Source organism: Panicum virgatum, chromosome 3K (genome assembly GCF_016808335.1).
Source record: "Panicum virgatum strain AP13 chromosome 3K, P.virgatum_v5, whole genome shotgun sequence".
Lineage (NCBI taxonomy): Eukaryota > Viridiplantae > Streptophyta > Magnoliopsida > Poales > Poaceae > Panicum > Panicum virgatum.
The window spans coordinates 9,164,223-9,178,504 of NC_053138.1; the positions used below are offsets into that span (position 1 = coordinate 9,164,223).

Consider the following 14,282-nt stretch of genomic DNA (forward strand, 5'->3'; position numbering starts at 1 on the left):
TCCAAGTCATCTCTCGAGCACAAGTCTGCTCATCTCCAAGACAGCAATCTTGGTTCGCGGAGAGTTAATTAAGAGCAAGACTGCGGTTGACGGCAATCCATTGCAGATCATGATGAGGTCGACGTGGTTGGCGTTTGCCGTGGCGGCGCTCCTCGTCGCCTCGGTGGCACACGCCTCGCCGCCGGCGAAGCTGAAGGTAGGGTTCTACAAGGACTCGTGCCCGCAGGCCGAGGAGATCGTGCGCAACGCCGTCCGCCGCGGCCTCGAGCGCAACCCGGGCGTCGGCGCCGGCCTCATCCGGATGCACTTCCACGACTGCTTCGTCCGCGGCTGCGACGCCTCCATCCTCATCAACTCCACGCCGGGCAACAAGGCCGAGAAGGACTCCGTGGCTAACAACCCCAGCATGCGCGGCTTCGAGGTCATCGACGACGCCAAGGCCGTCCTCGAGGCGCACTGCCCGCGCACCGTCTCCTGCGCCGACATCGTCGCGTTCGCGGCGCGCGACGGCGCCGACCTCGCCGGCGGCATCAAGTACCAGGTCCCCTCGGGCCGCCGCGACGGCCGCGTCTCCATTTCCGACGAGGTGCTCAACAACAACGTCCCCGGCCCGACCGACCACGTCGACGAGCTCGTCGCGAGCTTCAGGCGCAAGGGCCTCTCCGCCGACGACATGGTCACGCTCTCCGGCGCGCACACCATCGGCCGCTCCCACTGCTCCTCCTTCACGCAGCGCCTCTACAACTTCAGCGGCCAGCTGGGGCGGACCGACCCGTCCATCGACCGCGCCTACGCCGAGCACCTCAAGCAGCGGTGCCCGTGGCCGTCCAGCGACGGCCAGATGGACCCCACGGTGGTGCCGCTCGACCCCGTCACGCCGGCGAACTTCGAGAACCAGTACTTCAAGAACGTGCTCGATCACAAGGTCGTGCTCACCTCCGACCAGACGCTGCTCGACAGCCCGCGGACGGCCGGGATCGTCAGGTTCCACGCCGCCGTCGACAAGGCGTGGCAGGTCAAGTTCGCCGCGTCCATGATCAGGATGGGCAACATCGAGGTCCTCACCGGCGACGAGGGGGAGATCAGGGAGAAATGCTTCGTCGTCAACCACTACTAGTCAATTCAACGAATTAGCTATAGTACTAAGATTGTGTATATGTATATGTTCAACTGCACCTTATAGTCGTCGAAATTTTTTCTTCTTTTTTCAATGTGTGTAATTGAACACGTTTGTCAAGTGAAATGATATCAATATTAGTAGCAGACATCATTACTACACAAATTTATTTGGAGTGACTTCTCCATCGTCACACATAATCAATTTATGTCTTTGTGATGAAATAATCTTTAGGTTAGCGATTTTTGTTGCATAATAATAATATAATATGGTAATAAAAGAAATAAAAACTTGTGTTTCTCTCCCAAATGAAACCATTTTAGGTATTTTGTTTGGGTTGTGCTATATGTCACACTTAGCTCTTCTTCTCAGCCAACAATAACAACCTCAATCCATGGCACCAAAAAAAAAAGCTGTTCTTTTCAAACGATCCAAGTTGTTGTTCTGCTTATAATTTCTTATGAAGTGAAAGCATTTCCCATTAAATTTAGACATTCCCTGAGAAGAAAATTAGCAGCCAACATTTCCCAACCAAAATATCATCTGTCGATCACTTTGATAAATAACTCTTGAAGATTACCTCAACTATTAGTCTAAAAAGCCTTGGATATTTAAAAATTAAAAGTCTAATAACTCCTTTCGCAAAAGAAAGAAACACTTAAGAAGTCGCAGAAATCTTGTAATGGCTATCTGATTTTGTGTGATCGACCTTCACGAAGTATTTCTACATATCTGTGAGCCGATGCGGCCACAGATTCTTTTTTTTTTTTTGGAGGAGGAGGGCTGCAGATTCTTCTGGGCCACCGCACCGTACGATAAATGAGAAAGCCTCATGAGCCCCCATTTTGTGTGCTGGGATGTAACATCCCAGTTTTCATCATGATTAAGGGGGAGTGTTGAAATATACAATGCAAACTTCTAGAAGGTTCTATAAAAATAAGGATAAATCATGGCATAATTTTGTTCACCATGACAAGGTTCTAGAATGCTCCACAAGAATTATAAGAAGACATGAAGCTTGGATATTTTCGTGTCATGGTAAAATTTAGAATTTTCTAGAAATAGATATTTGTAGGGAACCTCCTAGAGTGTGACATGTGTCACTCATCCAAGAGGGTATGTGTGCCTATATAAGGAGGGTGCCACCCCTTGCCATGCCATACTACTCCACTAAATTCCACACACATCCAAGGACATGGTAGAAGTGAGCATAGGTAGAGTGTGCTAGGTTAGCCACCACAAGGTGTGTGTTCCTTTGTAACTTTGTTGCTCCAATAAGGTAAGTGTCTTTATAAGTGTTAGTCTCCCGGTTAAGTTTAGTACTTAGTGTATAAGTTGTGATCCATCGAAGGTTGGCTCTGTCACCCGGGATCACAAAAGGGTCTGGGCTTCATCGAAGGTTGGCTCTGCCACCCGGAAGCCAGCTTCATCTGTTGGTAGGCTCTGCCTCCCGGAAGCAAAAGGCAGCTCTGCCGTCAAAAAAGACCCGGTACACTAAGTAACTAGAAGCTGACCGACTTTGAAGTGAGTTGGTGTAGATCCTCAACTTAGTAGGGTCACCTCAATTTCCAACAATCACTAAAATAAAATTTATGTTGCAATTAAACTAGTAACGTAAAATAATACTAACGTCATATGAAGTATTACATAACTACTAGGCAAACTATTTTATACTCTTGCCTTGCGTTAGTACATTCGTTCCCTTCAGTAACCAGCATACGCATGCTTGCACCTACGACAAAAATCATCTCATCTCTTTCCATAGAAGCCTCTCGAGTCACCGTACCACGCCATAATTCCCAGACAATCATAACAGCGCTTACCTCCTTCGCCGTAACTTCATCATCCCCCGGAAGCCACAGAGTACCCCCACCATTGACCTTGAAATGACCCGTCATGGCAGCACTCACTCCATTTCCTGAAAGCCGGCAAGAGTGCTCATAATATTAAATAACCCGTCATGCAAATATGGCGGCACCCACCTCGCCATAAATCGGGGTCGTCGCGCACAGTGCCGGCCAAGATTTTTTCTCCGCCGCGCGAACTGCCTCACCTCGTCTATAAAAGAAGCCGACGCCCCTCCCTGCCATCCCCACCCGCACTCGCTCTCGCTCGCGCACGCGCGACACGCCGGCCCCACGACGGGACCGCGCACTGCCGTCGGCACCACGCCGTGCCGCCCACCTCCGCGTCCCCACCTCCCCCACGCCGCTACAGTGTCCTCGCCGGCTTTGCCGCCTCGACGCTCGCGCCTTCAGCGCTGCCACTGTTCGCGTTGACGACGAGCTGCCGCAGCCCACGCCGTTGCCCGTCCCTGCGCGACGCCGCCGCTGCTCTCCTCGCCTATTAAAAGAGCATGGCCGTGACGAGCCCCGTCACCAACCCAAGCACACCGAGCCGCTTCGCTCCGCTAGCTGAACTACTCCTCACGAGCCCAGCTCACTCACGAGACGAAGCTCCAACGGTGGACCCTCTTCCTCGAGCTGTTCCGCGCCAAGGTGAGATGGCAGGCAGCTCCCTGACCATTAACTCCACAACACTAATAAAAGCCCAAAACATTCACCAGGCCGTGAGCACTTAATCAAAATCATTCTATTATCGGAATTAAATACCGACCAATACTGTAAACTCAATATCTCCTTCATATCAACTCCTTTTCACGTAACTCTTTTTCCTAAACTTTCCTCAAATCATATACTATCTATTCCTCCCATTTTCAAATCCATTTAAGCTTATTTTATAGCTTACTTGTGTTTGTTTGCCGGTTGTGCCGTTTCCGCCCGTAGATCACGGAGTGACCGAGGAGGAGCCTGCCAAGGAGTACAAAGGCCAGTACCGCGAGCCGGAGCCAGAAGACCCGTACCGCGAGCAGGAAGCCGCCGCCACCGTCGCGTACGTAAGCGAAGGCAAGTTTCATCGACCCCTACGTGAGCGGTTGCATCCATGTGAGGACGTCTAGTTGTAGCCCAGGTTTAGGATCGATTACATATACCGGAACTTGAGTGATTGAGTGTGCTCATACATGCATATGAGTAGTTATGCATATCCAGAGTTGAGACTAGGATATGAAAGGTTTTGGCTGAGGCTAGAGCAGCTGGGTATGCTGGAGCCGGCGCTACCGTGGTGGTAGACTGGCAGGTGAGTGCTACCGTGGTGGTAGGCTCGAGTTGACATGTTAAAGGATGGTTGCTGCCCTGGTGAATAATAAGGACCGAGTTGTTTTGACATCTCACCTAGCTTACTTTAGTACGACCACAGGTTCCGGTATGGGCCGGACTTAGCCTAATCCCACTGGTTAGCCTGACGGTCGTAGGGATGGTTTACGGGTATAGACCATTGGGGTCAGGGCCCGAGGGTTTGTGCGGCCGGGCTGGGGCGTGACCATGGCTGGGTGTCGGCTATGTCGGTTGTCCGTTCGGGCAGTCGAGCGTGTGGGTACAGTGTACGATCTCTGCAGAGTGTATAATCCATTCGAATGGTCCGTGTCCACGGTATGGACAGGCTACTGTGTGGTCCTGACAACTAGTGAGCTACCTACTGTGGGTTGTGTCGGGAAGGGTTGCATACCATTAGTTGCATTACTATTGCATTGTGCTTAATGTGCGTCGTGCATGTCATTCCCCTCCCGTATGGTGAGGTGGAACTTGCTGAGTACTTTTGTACTCAACCCTTGTTGATTTTTCTCCAGAGGATCCTGACTTTTTGCCGGAAGATTACGAGTAGATCGTGTCCGCACCCAAGCTGATCGAGTGGAGCCGTGATGGATGAAGAGCTAGTCCTCCATGCCGTCATGCTAGTCGTTATCCTATGGTTGATCTGTGTAGCTCTGTGTTGTCGCTTTATCCCTCGTGTACATGTTGAATAAAGCTCTGTATAACTCTTAACTCCACTTGATGTAACATGTATTATGCCGGAGACTTTATTCGGTAATTAATACATGGTTTAGCCTTGATCTTTGGTCGGGGCGCTTCATGGGCTTCGGATGGCTGCGATTTTTTGTTGATTGGGTGGATTTGATTTGGTCAGTGGTTTGTTGTGGGCTGTACTATGCGTTGTGTTTGTGGCCCAAAGTGACTTTTGTTATGGGCTGAACCCTCATCATGGGTATTTTCATTTTTTTTCTGTTACAGGCCCGTACTAAACAGGGGGATAAGGTCAGAGCCATTCACCGGATGTTTCCTTTTGATATTCTTTTACCAAGACGATTACAAAACAGGTTGGAAGAAAAAGGTCGTCTCCCTCGGGGGGTGACTCGGGCGGCGCCCACCCCCTCCGCCGCACACCCCCATCCCGACCTCCCCCTCCACCTCGCCGCCGGAGCAGGGCGCCGGAAGCCCGTGCACCTGCGGGGAAGGCGGCGGCGGGACCTCTCCTGTGCTGCGAGCAGGCACGGCCGCGCACGACGTGCTGTGCCGGGTGCCTGGCTTGGTGGCGGCAGCCCGGGGCTGCGGATCCGGCATCCTGGGGACCGGATCCGGCGCCCCCGGGGGCTGATCTACGTGATGCGGTGGCGGCTCCCCCCACCACGGCGGGCTTGTGCCAGTGCCAGGCATGGAGGCGGCGGCGGCGGCAGTTTCCACCACGCGGGAGCGTCCGTCGTGGTGCGTGGCCGGTTGCGTGTGGTCGTCGGCGACCGGATCCGGCGGCACGGGCCCGGAGGCACGTTGTGGGGGTCCCCGACGCCCCTGAGCGGTGGCGGCGGCATCCCCACGCGAGGGTGTCCGTCGTGGGCGTGCAGGCGGATGCCATGGTGGCCGGTGGCCACCTCTGCTGCGGTCGCGGCCACGGCTCGAGATGGCGGCAGCGGCGGCAGAGGGCGCATGGTGCTGCGGCGACTGGGGGATGAGGGATTTGCTAGACGAAAGTCTTGCTCGGCCTCTGGCCGGGCCGGCAGCGACGATGTTCAGTGGACGCCGTGTTCCCCCTTGGGGGCGTTGTCGAGGTGACCTCCTGTCCCTGACAGGTCTCTCTCAGTGAAAACCTTGCCTGAGTTCGCTCAGGCGGGCGGCGGTGGCGCCCTCGGCGTCGTTCCTTCCTTGGAACCGTCGTCGTTGGAGAACCTGTTTCATTGCAGCCTGCAGCCGTGGCTCGTGGCGGTCGGCGGCGGCGTCCCCCTCCTCGGAGGTGTCGCTGCTTGAGAACCAACCAACTCAGTATATGACATTGATGGCTGGTTGGTGGCTAGGGGTTGTCTCGTCGTTGTCTCCTGGCTGCTTGCAGCGAACCACGACGGCAACTAAGTGCAGCATAGGGCAGCGTCAATGGACGGCACTTGCAGCTACGACTTTGTGAGATGACTTGGCTTGCAACGGACCATGGTGCGGTACATCGTCGGAAGACGGCCCAAGCGACTACCCTAGCTTCCTAATGCCGGCAATAGCTTTGTTGTTATTCGTGGTTGTCCCACATTTCCACCCTTATGCTGGGGTGTGCGTGTTTTTTTATTTGTGGTTATGCCACAATTTGCCCATGTGCTTGGGTTCTGGAGTTGGTTTAGACCTAGTTTAGCTAGGTGGTTGATGTGGTTTTAGTCCGATTTTCCCAAATTAACCGAGCAATGTGGGTTTTATCTCATTTTCTCTAAAAATAAGACCTTTGATCTGTAGTCTGCCACACCTTTTAAATACAATTCAGGTGGGGATACCCCCGACCATTCAAAAAAAATATTCTTTTACCAATTGCTTGCCTCGGCGACTATATGTCAGGAGTGAGTTTTCGGGGGAAGGGGCAGGCCGGGTGGGGATTTTCGGGGTTTCATTCCTCTTTGTTCCCCAGCTATAGGATTCAGTTTTGTTGTGACGTTCTGTTTCTGAATTTCTGCTGCATTTCATACTGCTTTTACTCATTACTTTCTGCTTGGAAACGGTGCTTTGGATCTTTCCGTCCGGTGACGATTTTTTGCAAATCGAGAGCGTAGTGATCCTTTGCCATCTTATGAGCATGATTCCATTGGTAATTCGGCACTGCAGCAGCATTGCATCAGTGTGCGGGCTCCAGCAAGGCAGAAACTTGATAATGCATGGGTCGCTAGTGTATACCTAGTCAGTCAGGCACCAACTCTTTCTTAAGCAATCAAGATTAGTTGAAATATAGCAGTTAGCCAACATTGCCGAGAAAATTCACACGAATAGTAACTGCAACAGAAGTCGCAACATGGCATAGAAAAGAAAGGTCTATCCAAGTAGACAGAGCATCTAAAAAGTTCTGAACAAGTGGCGTGGCCAAGTCTACACCTTCCAGTGACCAGGGTTTTTTTCCCAACCGGAGCCCTCCGGTTCCGGTTTACCAGACCGGTTTGACCGGTTACCGGTAGAAACCGGTCAAATTCAAATTTGAATTCAAAAAACTCAGTTCAACCGGTTCGTACCGGTATACCGACCGGTTAGACCGGTTTACCGGTCGGTTTGGTTTGAATTCAAATCCAAATTTAAAATCGCATGTGTAACCGGTTTGGACCGGTTTACCGGCCGGTTTGATTGGTTTACCAAGTGGGCCTTAATGGGCCGTCTTATTTTTTCTTTTTCTTTTTTGTTTTAACTTTAAATGCACGAAAAGTATGTTAAACGAACGAATTTTTGAGAAAATTTGACACCATTAGATTCGTCGCACCTTGAAGTTTTTTTTGGGAATTTTTTATTTTTTTTGAATTCAAATTTGAATTTTGAATTTGGCCCGGTTTGGTACCGGCCCAAACCGGAACCGGACCGGTTCCCAACGGTAAGGTGAACCCTGCCAGTGACTGGAATTGATGATGCCAACCTTGCCACAGCAAACTTCAACCGTACGCTCCTGAATGGTCAAGATGAATGATCCATCGAGAGCTAAAATCTTCTCCCGCCTACTTGAATATGAAAGCTGCACAGTAATGAAAAAGCACAATGGTTTTAGAAACTGATGTTACATTCAGAAATGAAGGGTCTTAATTCTTGGGAAAGAAATCTAACACGGTTCAGCGAGTGAAATGAGGGATCAGTTTATACCTGGATCTGATTGTTTCAAATTTATATTATGTTCTACTTAGCAAAAATTTGCTAAAACATGCAAGAATAATCTTCTGTATCTGCTGAATATTTTTGTCTGCATGTTATCTAACCATTTCCCCCTACTCATAAGTCCGAACAATGTATAAACTCAGGTACTAAAATGTAACAAATAGCAAGCAATAGAAATTGCTCGCACGCTCGACATAACGAACAACAACGATGTGGTGTTCAACAGTTTGCCTGCCTCGCACGCTCGACTGTGGCAGGCCTGCAAGGAAGACGCACGGCTGTGGAGCCAACGCTGGCCAGCTGTCGATCGTGTCATTGCTGATTCCTGGTGCTCACTGTTTCCCATTGCTGATTCCTGGTGCTCACTGTTTCCCATTATGTAAACCCTCTTGTAAATCTGGCCTTCCCCTCAAAAATTGCTGAAATTCCAGCTTTTGTAATGGCTTTGGCTGCCAAACAGCCCCTGAAATGAATAGGTGGGGATGCTCTCACCCCTTGACCCTCAAAAAAAAATAGCAAGCAATTATAACATAATGGAAACCAGAAAAGAGGTAGAAAACTAAATAAGATAAAGAGGAACAAACAAAGCATATTAAAATGGAGTTCGGATACACATACAACACTGTTTGTGCAACCACAGATATATAAGAGAGCTTTGTTACAATGATTGTAAAGTACCAATTGATACTTTCAGGCACTTTTGCCTTGAAATTTTTTCTAGCCGTTGGTCAATGAAAGGTATTTACAAAACTAAATTAAATTACTATTCGGTCCCACTTTTTGGTACTTGGTCCCATATTTTTGTACCGCCGGGTACTTTAGTCTAGGTAATTTGAGATACTTTCTACCTTGATCACTGTACGATTATGTCAGATAGACGGCTCTTGTCTTTTTCAATCATTGTAAAAATTCTCATAAGAGGATGACTAAATTCAACAATGTACAAAGAAAAGCATTCTTCACTCTACGAACTAGGAACCATAATGTCAATATTTGGTGGACAAGTGTTAGAGGAGTCAAGGGCCTATTGAGCCTTAGCCCATTAGGATTAATTAGTCGCTTGCTTAAGGGTCAATTAAACGTCTATATATAAGGAGAGGAGATGTATCAATCTAATCAAGCAAGAGATTAGAAGGAAATCCCTTCTCTCTTGCCGGCCGTGGGCAAAACCCCGCGGCCGGCGTTCCCAACGCCCCCACAACCCTAGCCACTGCCGCAGCACTGCTGTGAACAGTACCCGCGGGCACTGTAGCTCCGCGGGCACTGTAGCACAGCAGCCCCTCTCTTCCTCCCCAATCCCTCGATCCAACAACAACCATAACATCTGGTATCAGAGATCAGGCCCCGATCTGCCCACTCTGCTGCCCGTGTTGCGCCGTCCATGTTCCCCACCACACCCACGGACGCATTGGCGGCGGCAATCTACGGCCTGCAGCGCCAGGTGGACGACTTCTCCGCACATATGGCGGCCCTGGCACCGGTCGCGTGGCCGCCCTCGAAGCCCGTATGGTCGCCGCCGTCGCCGCCCGTCTGGTCGCCGCCCTCGGCGCCCGTGTGCCCACCATCCACACCCGGGTGGCCGCCGACGGTAGCCCTTGCGCCGGTTGAGTGCCTGCCGCCGTTCCTACCATACGGACTGCCTGGCTACAGCGGCCTACACGAGTTGCCAGCAGCGCTCCCCTTCGTGAGCGCGCAGCCGGCGTCTCCAGTCATCGACCTCGTGCCGGCGCCCTCATCCGCGGGTACGCAGCTGGCGGGCCTCGTCCTCGGCGTGCCGGCGCCTCCATTCGCCGGCACACAGCAGGGCGCGCCAGCGCTCTCCTTTGCGAGCGCGCAATCGGCGTTTCCCGCCATCGGCCTTCCGCCGGACCACCATAACCGGCACCCAGCAGATCCAAGCCAAGGGCGAGAAGTCACAGCAGATCGAGCAACTGGCGGACATCTCGACAGAGCCGGCGGGGAAGATGCCTACCCTTCAGGTGTTGGCGGCGGTGCGGCTGCAGGCTGCAGCACGCGGCCTCCTAGCGCGGCGACGGCTGCAGAAGATGCGCTTGGGGATGCAAGAGGCGGCTTTGACAGCGATCGACCTCGGCAATTGGGGGCGCGACCTCGACAAATGGGGGCGCGACCTTGTCCCGTCGGAAGGCCACCAGCGCTCGCGCCAACTCGCCGCTGTCTTCAAGCGTGCGCTGGGTAGCGAACTCCAATTCTACAGCAGCGATAGGGGAGGCGCTTTCCTCCTTGTCATCGGTGGAGGCACATCGCCTAGCGCCATCATGTTCCGTCACCGGCCGCCACGAGGACGTCTCCGCTGGTCGCTGTTGCGACTAATTTCCGGTGGCGATACCTGTCCTCCCCTCTCGTTTCGATGGTCTCCATGGGATCCAGCCGGCTACTTACGTGCAGGTCCAGCACAAGGAGGGTGTCCGCCGTATCTTCAAGAGTCAAAAATAAAGAATTGCAGTTTATTTAAAATAAGCCGAGATGTAAAAGGCTTGTTTTTAGGTTTTCGGTTTGCGTCTAGTGGAGTCATCATTAGCATCATTGTTAGGTTGCAACTCGAGGACGAGCTGCATGTCCAGGTGGGGTGTAGTGTTAGAAGAGTCAAGGGCCCAAGGCCCATTAGGGTTAATTAGTCGCTTGCTTAGGGGTCAAGTAAACCTCTCTATATAAGGAGAGGAGATGTATCAATTTAATCAAACAAGAGATTAGAAGAAAATCTCTTCTCTCTTGCCGGCCGTGGGCAAAGCCCCGCGGCCGGCGTTCCCAGCGCCCCCACAACCCTAGCCGCCGCAGTAGCACTGCTGTGAACAGTACCCGCGGACACTGTAGCTCAGCGGTACTGTAGCGCAGCAGCCCCTCTCTTCCTCCCCCCATCCCTCGATCCAACAACAAGGCTGTGTAAGGTTATATATACTTATGAGTTGAGTATTCAAACTAAATGGTAATATTCACCGAAAAATGAATAAATGGTAATGAATAAACATAATTATTTGATAGCAACCTATTGTGTTGGCACTCATATACCTTGAGTGAAGATATTCTGTTTGTTCTACGAAGTTGATAAGCAACTCTAACTTTTACTATCTTCCACAAAGAAGTTCCCATTTCTGGAAGAGTAAAGAATGCACTTATAGGCTCAAATTAAATCTACGTTTTTGGGATCCTTCATCACTGAACTACACATACCTTGCACGATTGACTACGGAAACTGTAGTCGTAGTGTTATGATAATGTGTGAAAACTATTAGTCTTGTGGCAACAGTTTGAAAAGTGTACTTAAATAAGATTTTTGAGACAATAAGAGTACTTATCCGAAATTAACTCTTTCAGAATTTATATGGCATTCAAGCATTCTCTCTCTTTTTTTAATAAACTTATGAGTTTATGCACTTCTTGTTTCCGTTCCAGCATATGAAAGAACATTACAGAAATATACAGAGCACCAAGAGTGTCATTAGTTAACTTACATATATTAAATGAACATAAAACTTCAAAACTTTGTGAACTTCCTCACCAACCACTTCACATTTTATTTCAATTGCCTTGAGGTGTTCTGATACTGCAACTGATCTGTCCATTGAAGTGAGTATTGCTATCATTTCTATTTTATGTTGAGGACCCTGTAGTAAAAAAAAACATTTCACCCAGATCAGTCATTGTTGTATATAATCACTTCACCAAGACAAAAGATATCCATTTAGTAGTATATCTACCTCAGAGAAAAGTTGAAGAGTGAGCTTCTCTAGAACTGGTGAGTGCTTGAGAATGCAATTTAGTGCCGAGAAGTCAGGTGCCACACACCAGTGATCATCAAGTAACAAATTCTTTAACTTGCTAAATGTGGGGCACAGCTTCAAATCCCTTCCGAAAACAAACTGAAAAAAATTGAATTGAAAAAAACAGAAGGTAATATGCAGTGGGAACATAATGATTAAAGAATTCTACTTTGGAGCAACTTTATGAATGCCCAAAAGTGGAAATGTAAGCATACCGTGTTGGGTTCAGATATCAATGCCAAATTTTGAGCTCCTGATAACCCTTCCAGAAGGAAACACATGTTGTTGTCATGTACAATACCGTAACAAGAGTAGCAGCCCTTGTACTCACATTCCCAAGAGTAACTACCAGGATTGTCCACACGAGTGACCCTAACAAATGCATCTTGTAATGACGGCATGCACCCAAGAACAGGAGCGCCTGACAAATGGCCATCTAGCATTAGTGAAACAAGATTCGGGACATAAATAAGAGTGCGGAGCCCTATGCCCAAATCACAATTTGTAATGACTAGGTGTTTCAGGGATTTCGATGAGATGTTGATGTCACTCCACCAATAGCAGGTGTCAATCTCCAGATGTTCCAGAGACGGACAGCTCGAGAAGTCACACATCATGTTTCTCAAGTAGACACCAACGAAATCCAGCCTCGTCAAGTGCTGGGAGACGAGAGGAATGTCTTCCAAAGGAAAGCCGTCAAGCCAAATGTTCTCAAGCCTGAACATCCCAACTCCGCACGTAACAAGATGCCAGAACCATCAATTCAGGAGGAGCTCGTCGTCGTCGTCGTGGAAGCGACTGAACCTGAGGTCACACATTTGGAGAGGCGTGTGTCCACGGAGGCGCAGAAGGTGGTCCACAAACTTCTAGCGCTCCTTCACAGTCTCCGTTTCCTCAAAGCGGTCGGCGATGCACGTGATGCGCAGGCTCGTGGCGCGCTTCCACAAGACACGCCAGCGCCGGGCGAGCACGCACGTCCGGACGGCCTCCGGCGCCGGCAAGAAGCCAAGGATGTGCCCGAGAATGTCATCCGGGAGAGCGTCAATGCTGCCGCCCGACACAGCCACTTGCCTTCGGCTTCCACCCATAGGCATTCCGTCGAACATGTGGCGGGCGTCGACGCTGCAGGGCCAAGAAAGCATCAATCAACGCGACGGCGAGGGAATCCAGCAAGGAGAAGTGAAGGAAGGGGGGACCTCGCCGTGCTGGTCGACCGTTTCACCTCTCAAGCCACCGGCGGTTAGAAGCAGGGACGCGACGACGTGTGGCTCGCGAGGTTACCCACACTAGGCCAATGGTTACCACTGTATAACGAAGCACGCAATTGACGGTGAACAGATCCAATTTTCTCTCTCCCCCGTCTTCATATACCCAACTGACAAACTAGAAATCTGGCACATCGTAGGTTCGCGACTTTTTACGAGTATACTAGTAAAAAACACGATTATGTAATTATGATACTTTTCCCTCCAACAAAATGAGATTGATCAGTCACATTATCTTAGATAAACTATCCAACCAACTCTTAAATTATGGGCATATTCGTTTGAGCTTCCTGCCAACTTCTCAGCGTGAAAAATCAGAAGCTCAAACAAACAGTGAACTTCTAGTGTAACTTTTGGAAAACTGGAGGTGTAGAAAAGCTTAGGATATATGAGAAGCTGGAAAGTTTAGTATGAGTTTTTTTTAGCCTTCAAAGCTTAGAAAGCTAAACTTATCTTCTAGTAGTATTGGATTTTTAGAATAAAAAATCCAGCAATAGCTTTTCAGAAAATCTCAAAAGCTGCAGCTCAATATATCTTTCCATTAGTGGAGTAGTTCATACCAGCAAGGTTCTCTCTAAATTAGGTTCAACATTATATAGACACATATGCTGGCTGCGGATTCTAGGCACTTCCCCGTGTAGAACTTAGGGCCTGTTTAGTTCATTTTGCAAAATAATTTTACAAAGGAATCTTGATCATTTGAAGTACTAAATGAAGTCTATTTGTAAAACTTTTTGCATAGATGGGTTGTAAATCGCGAGACGAATCTAATGATGCTAATTAATCCATGATTAATTAATAATTAGCGAATGATTACTGTAGCATCACTGTTGCAAATCATGAATTAAGTAGGCTCATTAGAATCGTCTCGCGATTTACAGCCCATCCATGCAAAAAAAATTATAAATAGACTTCATTTAGTACTTCAAATTAGCAAGATTCTTTTTCATTTTAATGCGTTTACGGTTTTTTGTGTTTACATGTAAAGAAGCCTTAGTCCAGTTGGAGTTTTCAGCTCAAAACTTGTACTTATTTGAAGCCACTTTTGTAGTGATGTTCAGCCGCAATGACGCCCGTGACCGTGGTAACTTGGTAAATATTACAATCTCAGCATCCAATACATGAGCAG

At 49.4% G+C, this 14,282-nt stretch overlaps 2 protein-coding genes across 2 annotated transcripts; one reads left to right on the forward strand and one right to left on the reverse strand.

Annotated features, from left to right (window-relative positions):
• On the forward strand, positions 1-1,264 carry LOC120701205 (peroxidase 5-like). The gene has a single exon (XM_039985340.1). It carries the CDS (start codon positions 110-112, stop codon positions 1,115-1,117), a length of 1,008 nt encoding a protein of 335 aa, XP_039841274.1. The 5' UTR covers positions 1-109; the 3' UTR covers positions 1,118-1,264.
• A 4,823-nt stretch (positions 1,265-6,087) lies between these two features.
• LOC120700569 lies at positions 6,088-13,212 on the reverse strand. The gene is made up of 5 exons (XM_039984820.1): positions 12,104-13,212; positions 11,826-11,987; positions 11,580-11,732; positions 7,851-7,972; positions 6,088-6,247 (listed from the first exon to the last, which is right to left on the reverse strand). Exons 1-5 carry the CDS (start codon positions 12,611-12,613, stop codon positions 6,088-6,090), a joined length of 1,107 nt encoding a protein of 368 aa, XP_039840754.1. The 5' UTR covers positions 12,614-13,212.
• Positions 13,213-14,282: the final 1,070 nt, after the last annotated feature.

Bases quoted from the DNA above. Each gene is read 5' to 3' on its own strand.
- LOC120700569 (XM_039984820.1), bottom strand. From the start codon at position 12,613: ATGTTCAGGCTTGAGAACATTTGGCTTGACGGCTTTCCTTTGGAAGAC. The intron at 11,733-11,825 runs GTAGATATACTA...TTTTTACTACAG, and splicing joins CTCTTCAACTTTTCTCTGAG to GGTCCTCAACATAAAATAGA. The intron at 7,973-11,579 runs GTAAGTTAACTA...ATTACTGTGCAG, and splicing joins TTTATGTTCATTTAATATAT to CTTTCATATTCAAGTAGGCG.
- LOC120701205 (XM_039985340.1), top strand. From the start codon at position 110: ATGATGAGGTCGACGTGGTTGGCGTTTGCCGTGGCGGCGCTCCTCGTC.